Genomic DNA, 9922 nt, shown 5'->3' with positions numbered 1-9922 from the left:
GGGGGCGGGGCAGGCTAGGGAGCCCTACATACCTGTAGTGCCTCTGTGTCCAGGGATTTCCTCTTTAACTCCAGCTGTGTCAGCTGCAATAACTCAGTTTCTATTAACTTAATCTAAACAGAAGACGAGACAGGGGTTTTTTAATTCACATTAACCACGGTTTAATCCTGCGCCGCTGCTCTTGGATGGCCAAGTGGATCTAAGAATACTTTCTGGGGGCACTCTGCAATGAAGGGGACCTGTGTACCTTGGGAACCTCATCAGCGGGGGTTTAAAAATAATTCGTTATTTCATGGCCCTGAATGCTCTGCGGCGTGGACCCTCTTGCCCTGGACAGCACTGCTGATCAAAAGCCGGGCACAGGGCCAGCCCAGAATGGGTGCTGATCAAGGTATGTGGAATGAAGGGGCTTTCCTTCAAGGTGAGGACCAGAGTGAAGAACAGACACGGAATTCTCAATGAGCCTCTTACCAGTCCAATTCTCTTGCTTCCTCTAAACAGCTGTCACAGAGGAGTGCAGAGGGCAATGGAAGGGACTGACTAACAGTAATAGTAGTAGCTGATATTTATTGAGACTCCACATGCTAGGACTGTGCTGTGCAATTTATTTGCATCATTTCATCAATACCTATTAGGAGGTATTATTGCCTCCATTTTACAGACAAGGAAACCGAGGCTCAGAGAGGTTAAGTAACTTGCCCAAGGACACACAGCGGGTGAGTGTGCCCTTTCCTTGGGATGTCCCTGCTTGTCTGAAGGGGAAGAGCTGGCCTGGTGGGTCAAAACCACCCATGGTGACAATGTCTGGGAGTCACCACATACCTTCAGGGTGTGACTGGGGGCTTTTAGCCCTCGGGGTCAGACCCCATGGCCAGTGACTTCTCTACCCTGTGCCTATGACCTTTGCCCCTATGTTCCTATGACCCCACCAACCCCTGGTCAGAGGAATGAGATTCATGTCTGGCAATGTGGGATTGAAATTAAAGGGGGAAATAAAAAGGTAAGTTGGTTTTGGTAAAAAAATAAAAAGAAAAAAACCACCATGCAAAATGTGAATTTCAAAGTGTGCTGAATACGAGGTGACATGCGTCCCGTAGCCTGAAAGCTCGCTCTGTCTGCCGCCACCCAGGCCACGTGCTCAGGGAGCCCAGCGAGCCAGACACAGCCCTGCTGGAAGGGGGTGGCCAAGAGGCCCAGCGTGGCGTTCGCCCAAGGCTGCCCGCAGGTCAGGAGCAGAGCCCAGACAAGAGCACAGCCCCTCCCCTCCAGGCCCAGGTCACTCCTCAGCCGACACCAGGCCCTGCCTGTCAGGTGGGGGTCAGCCTGTCCCAGCTCCTCCCTCTGGGCCGACGGGGACACTGGGGTCTGAGCCGGCTGAGGAGTCCTGCCTGTGGCTGCCAAGCAGTCAAGGCCTCCTGTCCCTCAGCCCTGGGCATCATGAGAAGCAGCAGGCACAGGTCTCACCTGCTGGCATGCACAGTGCTGCCCAGGCACCTCCTGACACCCTGAGTAGGTTCCATGAGGCTCAGTGAGGGGAGGGAGGTGCCGGGGAGGCCTCTTGTTGGGCTGGCCTGGAGCGCCCCCCTCATGCGTCTGAAAGCCCACAGGGCAGGCCCAGCGGGGGCCGCAGCCTGCGCTCACCTGCTTCCGGACCTGCCGATGCATCAGGTCCTTCTTCACCTGGAGGGCCTCGAAGGCCGCCTTCTGCAGGGCGCTCTGCAACAGAGCACAGCCAATCGGGGGCCCGCAGGGAAAACAAACCTGCATCAAACACACCTTAACGTATGCCTTTTCTAAGAGAGACGACAACTTTTCAGGTTACTTGTTTAATTGTTTAAAATAGTACTTATTAAGCGCTTACTACGTGCTGGACACCGTGCTCAGGGCTCTTCCCGCGCTGCACGTGGAAGAGGCGATGACGAGAGTACCTTCACTGCCCCATTTCACAGATGAGGAAAGTGAGGTTCGGAGAAGTGAACCAGCTGGCACTAGCATGCAAGTCTCACCTTAACCACGAGGCCTGACATGCCCTCTAAGAAACAGAGCACTTTCCTCAGACAATCTCACAAATACTAAGTCAAAGCGTTTTGGAAGACGAGAGAGATAGGAGTTGGGGAGAAAGGAGAGAGGAAACGATGAGTCAGGGAGTGGCAAGACAACATCACAGAGGAAGAAAGGAGGGAGGTGATGTGAGGGTCGGGGAATGAGACTCCAGTAGGGCCTGTGGGGAAAGCTGGGACTGAACAATTTGGACACAGGAGGGAGGAAATCACAGGGGTCCTTCCTGGTCCCGTCCACTCAGTAGTACCTGCTATGCGCCCGCTAAGCTGGCGGGAGAGCAGATGGAGGTGCGGCGGGATTGGAAGGGAGGAGTCTGGGGTCTCCCTCCACGGGGTGGGTACCACCGCCTTCTGCCCGTTATGTCCTCATGATGGAGCCCCACGCAGCATGGGGAGCGGCTGCCTGGGGAGGGCGCTTCTCCAGACTTCAGTGAGCGGAAACGACCACCCAGAGAGGCCTCTCCCTGCCCCCTCATCCTCACGGTCAGTACGTTTCTCAGCTCTCTAAGCATCCTGGTTCTTGCACACTGTCCAGGAGTCCAGGACAGCGCCTCCACGTGGAGTTCTGCCGCTCTGCTCCGGGCTCCCTGCGTCCCTCCTGCCCCCCTCCTGAGCCCCTGCCCCCAGGGCTCACCTCCTGCAGGATCTGGCTAATGGCTTTGTTCTGGTCCATCTGTTGCCAGGACAGAATCTGCTGGAACCGCTCATCCATTTCAGCCATGCTGCCAGAAACACAGCAAATTCATGAACATTTCCTGAGCACCTACTATGTGCCAGGCATCTTGGAGGAGATGGAGATAAACCATTTATTCATTCAACAATACTCATGGAGCGCCTGCTGGGAGCATCCTGGGCTTGGCGGGGGCCGGGGGGGACATGGAGCTTTGTCGGAATCCCATGGCCCTGGATGGAGGGTGACGGAGTCTCTGTGTCTCCAGAGCTGGGGAGATGATCCCTGGGCCCCGTCATCCACCCCTCCACTGAAATCCTTCCTACGATGCCTCCCCTGAAGTGGCTGCCTGGCCTATGCCCACCCACCTCCACCAACAGGGAGCTCATGACCTCCCAGGTGAGCCACTCAGGCTGAGAGAAAGCTGTCCTTCCCGGGCACTAACATCTCACCCTCCATCCCAGTGTCTCTCACCCTGGCCGTGGACCTTCTCTCATCCCCCTAGAGCAAGTCTAGTGACTTTAGCACAAAAATCCAAACTCTGCAAACCTAATATGTCCATACTTTGGTACAATCTTGGTTTTAAGTTTGTCTGTTTCATAATAGTAGCTGTTATTTATTGGACTCTTATGTGGCAGACAGTATGATCATTCATGCCCATTAAATCCTCCAACAACTCTAGGAGTAGGTACTGTGATTTATCCCCTTTTTCTGATAAGAAAATTGGGGCTCAGGGAGGGAAAATAACTTGCCTAAGACTTCACAGTTAGTTATAGAAGTGGGATGTGAATCCACGACTGTCTGGCCCTAGTGCCCACGCTCCTAAAAACAAGGTCACACCAGCAGGAAAGAGGGAGACCCCCTGCGTCTGCAGGGACACGGGGAGGCTGGCGTGCTCCAGGTGCCCGGGGGGGGCGGGGAGGAGGTGGCACCTGCACTGGAGCCACCCAGGTGGGAGGAGAAACACAAGGGCAGCCAGGGCTGTTGGCCTGTCCCTGTCTGGGGCTGCTAAGCATCGAAGGAGCTTTTCTCAACTGGCTCTGCTGGGCACTGCAGCTCCTTCAACAAAGCCACGGTGCTGGGATGAACTTGGAAGGCCAGACCCAAAATGGCTGTCAGCATGAAGGCAACCCCATCACCATCCCCATTCCAGTGCACCCCACCCACGACCCCCCGAGATTTATAAGTACACCATAGTCAAGAGCACACTGCCTGGGTCAAACCCGAGCTCTGTCATCGGCTAGTTGTGCTTCCTTAGGGTCCAACTAGAAAAGTCACTTAGACCAGCGGTAACTTGCTCCTGACATCATGGCCCAGGGTGGGGTGGCCTGAGGCAGGAGATTCCAGTGCCAGCTCTCACCCTACGGTCCTGGGCCCTGAGCCAGCTCCCCAAAGTCCCTCACTCGGGAAGCCTCTTCCTTACCTTACCTGGAACAGGCCTGCTGGACCAGGTTCTGCCTCTGAGACTCATAGGTCATCTGGATGAGCCGGCTGTTACAGCTCTCGGTCAGCATCTGCTGCATGGCCGCTGCGGAAACATGGGGGTGGGGTGGGGACAGGGCTGAGCAGCCACTCCTGGGGGGCCTCATGGGCGTTACCTGGGCATCCACCTGACAGTCACCTCACAAGAGTCTCTTATTTTAAACTACAGAAGTAACTTCAGCTTGAAAGTCTGATTAGTTGTAAAACACTGAACAACATACACATAACCTTCTAGAGTCTGGTGACCCGGAAGTATTATTACATTTTGATATATATTCTTCTGGTTAAGTTTTAATGCATATTGATGGATTTTTAAAAAGTTAACAAAGAATTAAAAGCAGGGACTTGAACAGATATTTGTATAGCCATGTTCATAGCAACATTACCCACAATAGGCAAAAAAGGTGGAAACAACCCAAGTGCATACTGATGGACAAATGGGTAAATAGAATGTGGTCTACCCATGCAACAGAATATTAATCAGTCTCAAAAAGGAAGGAAATTCTGACATAAGCTACAACGTGGATGAATCCTGAAGACATTACGCTATGTGAAAGAAGCCAGTCACAAAAGGACACACACTGTATGATTCCACTTATATGAAGTACCTAGAGCAGCCAGATTCATAGAGACAGAAAGCAGAACGGTGGTCCTACAGGGTCTCGGGGAGGGGGCAGTGGGGAGTTCCTGTTTAGCGGGTATAGTTTCACTTTGGGATGATGAAAAAGTTCTGGAGATGGATGGTGGTGATGGTTGCACAACAAGGTGAATGTACTTAATGCCACAGAACTGTACACTTACAAGTGGTTAAAATGGTAAATTTTATGCTTTGTATATTTCACCATAATAAAAGACAATTAAAATGTTATCACACTAAATATACCACTTTCTCCCCTTTTATGAATCCATCCCTGTGTCAACATGCTGACGTGATGTTAATAGCTACAGAATACTACAGTGCCTGGATTACCAAAGTTTAAGATAATCCTCTGTTTCAGAGCATTCGGAGGCTCTCTGGGATTATTAAATGATACTGCTATAAATATCCTTGCTCAGATATCTTTGTGCACATCTATTTGATTATTTCCTAGAATTCTTAGAAGTACACAGTTTTAAGGTCATGGATGATGTATGCAAGTTACCTTTTCTGCCCCCCAGAAAGAGCCTGCTGATTCATACTCCCTTTGGCAGCACACAGGACAGCCTGATACCATACGCCCTCTACAACTCTGGGTTATTACCCTTTCTTGCCTTTTCGTTATTTTTATTGAAATTTTTCAGTTATAAAAATAATACATGCTCGGTTTCTAAAATAGCTAATAGAGAAGTTTGAAAAGGTGGAAAAGAAAAGATCCCTAACACTGAGCCTATTTCCAATCAGTTAATTTGATAAACATCCTTCCAGAAATGCAAACACAATCTTTCTCTTTATAAATGGTGGATGATGGTGACCTTTAAAATAGGGACACTGGAGACCTTCAAGATGGTGGAGGAGTAAGACGTGGAGATCACCTCCCTCCCCACACATACATCAGAAATACATCTACACGTGGAACAAATCCTACAGAACACCTACGAACGCTGGCGGAGATCACCTCCCTCCCCACACATACATCAGAAATACATCTACACGTGGAACAAATCCTACAGAACACCTACTGAACGCTGGCAGAAGACCTCAGACTTCCCAAAAGGCAAGAAACTCCCCCACATACCTGGCCGTGTGGCTGACAGGGTCTTGGTGCTCCTGCTGGGTGTCAGGCCTGTGCCTCTGAGATGGGAGAGCCGAATTCAGGACATTGGTCCACCAGAGACCTCCCAGCTCCACATAATACCAAATGGCGAAAGCTCTCCCAGAGATCTCCATCTCAATGCTAAGACCCAGCTTCACTCAACACCAGCAAACTACAGTGCTGGACGCTCTATGCCAAACAACTAGCAAGACAGGAACACAACCCCAGCCATTAGCAGAGAGGCTGCCTAAAATCATAATAAGGTCACACACACCCCAAAACACACAACCAGACGCAGTCCTGCCCACCAGAAAGACAAGATCCAGCCTCATCCACCAGAACATAGGCACTAGTTCCCTCCACCAGGAAGCCTACACAACCCACTGAACCAAGCTTAGCCACTGGGGGCAGACACCAAAGACAATGGGAACTACGAACCTGCAGCCTGCGAAACGGAGACCCCAAACACAGTAAGTTTAGCAAAATGAGAAGACAGAGAAGCACACAGTAGATGAAGGAGCAAGGAGAAAACCCACCAGACCAAACAAATGAAGAGGAAGTAGGCAGTCTACCTGAAAAAGAATTCAGAGTAATTATAGTAAAGATGATCCAAAATCTTGGAAACAAAATGGAGAAAATACAAGAAATGTTTAACAAGGACCTAGAAGAGCTAAAGAGCAAACAAACAATGATGAACAACACAATAAGTGAAATTAAAAATTCTCTAGAAGGAATCAATAGCAGAATAACTGAGGCAGAAGAACAGATAAGTGACCTGGAAGATAAAATAGTGGAAATAACTACTGCAGAGCAGAATAAAGAAAAAAGAATGAAAAGAACTGAGGACAGTCTCAGAGACCTCTGGGACAACATTAAATGCACCAACATTCGAATTATAGGGGTCCCAGAAGAAGAAGAGAAAAAGAAAGGGACTGAGAAAATATTTGAAAAGATTATAGTTGAAAACTTCCCTAATATGGGGAAGGAAATAGTCAATCAAATCCAGGAAGTGCAGAGAGTCCCATACAGGATAAATCCAAGGAGAAACATGCCAAGACACATACTAATCAAACTATCAAAAATTAACTACAAAGAAAAAATATTAAAAGCAGCATTTAAGAATCTGTAAAAAATACAAGCACGTGGAGGCTAAACAATACACTACCTAACAACCAAGAGATCACTGAAGAAATCAAAAACTGCTTAGAAACAAACGACAATGAAAACACGATGACCCAAAACCTATGGGATGCAGCAAAAGCAGTTCTAAGAGGGAAGTTTATAGCAATACAATCCTACCTCAAGAAATATCTCAAATAAACAACCTAACCTTACACCTAAAGCAATTAGAGAAAGAAGAACAAAAAAACCCCAAGTTAGCAGGAGGAAAGAAATCATAAAGATCAGATCAGAAATAAATGAAAAAGAAATGAAGGAAACGACAGCAAAGATCAATAAAACTAAAAGCTGGTTCTTTGAGAAGATAAACAAAATTGGTAAACCATTAGCCAGACTCATCAAGAAAAAAAGGGAGAAGACTCAAATCAATAGAATCAGAAATGAAAAAGGAGAAGTAACAACTGACACTGCAGAAATACAAAGGATCATGAGGGATTACTACAAGCAACTCTATGCCCATAAAATGGACAACCTGGAACAAATGGACAAATTCTTAGAAAAGCACAATCTTCTGAGACTGAACCAGGAAGAAACAGATAATACAGACCAATCACAAGCACTGAAATTGAGACTGTGATTAAAAATCTTCCAACAAACAAAAGCCCAGGACCAGATGGCTTCACAGGAGAATTCTATCAAACATTTAGAGAAGAGCTAACACCTGTCCTTCTCAAACTCTTCCAAAATACAGCAGAGGGAGGAGCACTCCCAAACTCATTCTACGAGGCCACCATCACCCTGACACCAAAACCAGACAGATGTCACAAAGAAAGAAAACTACAGGCCAATATCACTGACGAACATAGATGCAAAAATGCTCAATAAAATACTAGCAAACAGAATCCAACAGCACATTAAAAGGATCATACACCATGATCAAGTGGGGTTTATCCCAGGAATGCAAGGATTCTTCAGTATATGCAAATCAATCAATGTGATAAACCATATTAACAAACTGAAGGAGAAAAACCATATGATCATCTCAATAGATGCAGAAAAAGCTTTCAACAAAATTCAACACCCATTTATGATAAAAACCATCCAGAAAGTAGGCATAGAGGGAACTTACCTCAACATAATAAAGGCCATATATGACAAACCCACAGCCAACATCATTCTCAATGGTGAAAAACTGAAACCATTTCCACTAAAATCAGGAACGAGACAAGGTTGTCCACTCTCACCACCATTATTCAACATAGTTTTGGAAGTTTTAGCCACAGCAGTCAGAGAAGAAAAACAAAAGGAATCCAAATTGGAAAAGAAGTAAAGCTGTCACTGTTGGCAGATGACATGATACTATACATAGAGAATCCTAAAGATGCTACAGGAAAACTACTAGAGCTAAACAATGAGTTTGGTGAGGTTGCAGGATACAAAATTAATGCACAGAAATCTCTGGCATTCCTATACACCAACAACAAAAAATCAGAAAGAGAAATTAAGGAAACACTCCCATTTACCACTGCAACAAAAAGAATAAAATACCTAGGAATAAACCTACCTAAGGAGAAAAAACACCTGTATGCAGAAACTATAAGACACTGATGAAAGAAATTAAAGATGATAGAAACAGATGGAGAGATATACCATGTTCCTGGATTGGAAGAATCAACATTGTGAAAATGACTATACTACCCAAAGCAATCTACAGATTCAATGCAATCCCTATCAAACTACCAATAGCATTTTTCACAGAACTAGAACAAAAAATTTCACAATTTGTATGGAAACACAAGAGACCCCGAATAGCCAAAGCAATCTTGAGAAAGAAAAACGGAGCTGGAGGAATCCTGGAATTCAGACTATACTACAAAGCTACAGTAATCAAGACAGTATGGTCCTGGAATAGAAATATAGATCAATGGAACAGGATAGAAAGCCCAGAGATAAATCAACACACATATAGTCACCTTATCTTTGATAAAGGAGGCAAGACTATACAATGGAGAAAAGACAGCCTTTTCAATAAGTGGTGCTGAGAAAACTGGACAGCTACATGTAAAAGAATGAAATTAGATCACTCCCTAACACCACACACAAAAATAAACTCAAAATGGATTAAAGACCTAAATGTAAGGCCAGACATTATAAAATTTTTAGAGGAAAACATAGGCACACACTCTTTGACATAAATCACAGCAAGATCCTTTTTGACCCACCTCCTAGAGAAATGGAAATAAGAACAAAAATAAACAAATGAGACCTAATGAAACTTAAAAGCTTTTGCACAGCAAAGGAAACCATAAACAAGATGGAAAGACAACCCTCAGAATGGGAGAAAATATTTGCAAATGAAGCAACTGACAAAGGATTACTCTCCAAAATTTACAAGCAGCTCATGCAGCTCAATATCAAAAAACCAAACAACCCAATCCAAAAATGGGCAGACCTAAATAGACATTTCTCCCAAGAAGATATACAGATTGCAAACAAACACATGAAAGGATGCTCAACATCACTAATCATTAGAGAAATGCAAATCAAAACTACAATGAGGTATCACCTCACACCAGTCAGAATGGCCATCATCAAAAAATCTGCAAACAATAAACGCTGGAGAGGGTGTGGAGAAAAGGGAACCCTCTTTCACTGTTGGTGGGAATGTAAATTGATACAGCCACTATGGAGAACAGTATGGAGGTTCCTTAAAAAACTAATAATAGAACTACCACAAGACCCAGCAATCCGACTACTGGGCATATACTCTGAGAAAACCATAATTCAAAGAGTCATGTACCATAATGTTCACTGCAGCTCTATTTACAATAGCCAGGACATGGAAGCTACTTTTTTTT

The 9922-nt window shown here is 46.1% G+C and overlaps 1 protein-coding gene across 2 annotated transcripts in view; it reads right to left on the bottom strand.

Moving 5' to 3' along the window:
* Positions 1 to 9922, bottom strand: part of LRSAM1 (leucine rich repeat and sterile alpha motif containing 1) — a 46144-nt gene that overhangs the window by 10345 nt on the left and 25877 nt on the right. Inside the window, exons 16-19 of one of the 2 annotated variants that reach the window (XM_007471727.1) lie at positions 4159 to 4258; positions 2695 to 2782; positions 1642 to 1716; positions 33 to 113 (exon numbers count right to left, since the gene is read on the bottom strand). In XM_007471727.1, the coding sequence (XP_007471789.1) occupies positions 33 to 113; positions 1642 to 1716; positions 2695 to 2782; positions 4159 to 4258 (344 nt within the window). The remainder of the gene's footprint in view (positions 1 to 32; positions 114 to 1641; positions 1717 to 2694; positions 2783 to 4158; positions 4259 to 9922) is intronic. The other variant, XM_007471728.1, reaches the window with a different exon arrangement.

This window comes from Lipotes vexillifer, unplaced genomic scaffold (assembly GCF_000442215.2).
Source record: "Lipotes vexillifer unplaced genomic scaffold, Lipotes_vexillifer_v1.1 scaffold98, whole genome shotgun sequence".
NCBI classification, from domain to species: Eukaryota; Metazoa; Chordata; class Mammalia; order Artiodactyla; family Lipotidae; genus Lipotes; species Lipotes vexillifer.
Note: the sequence above shows the minus strand (reverse complement) of the source record. Positions and strands in the feature narration are given on the sequence as shown.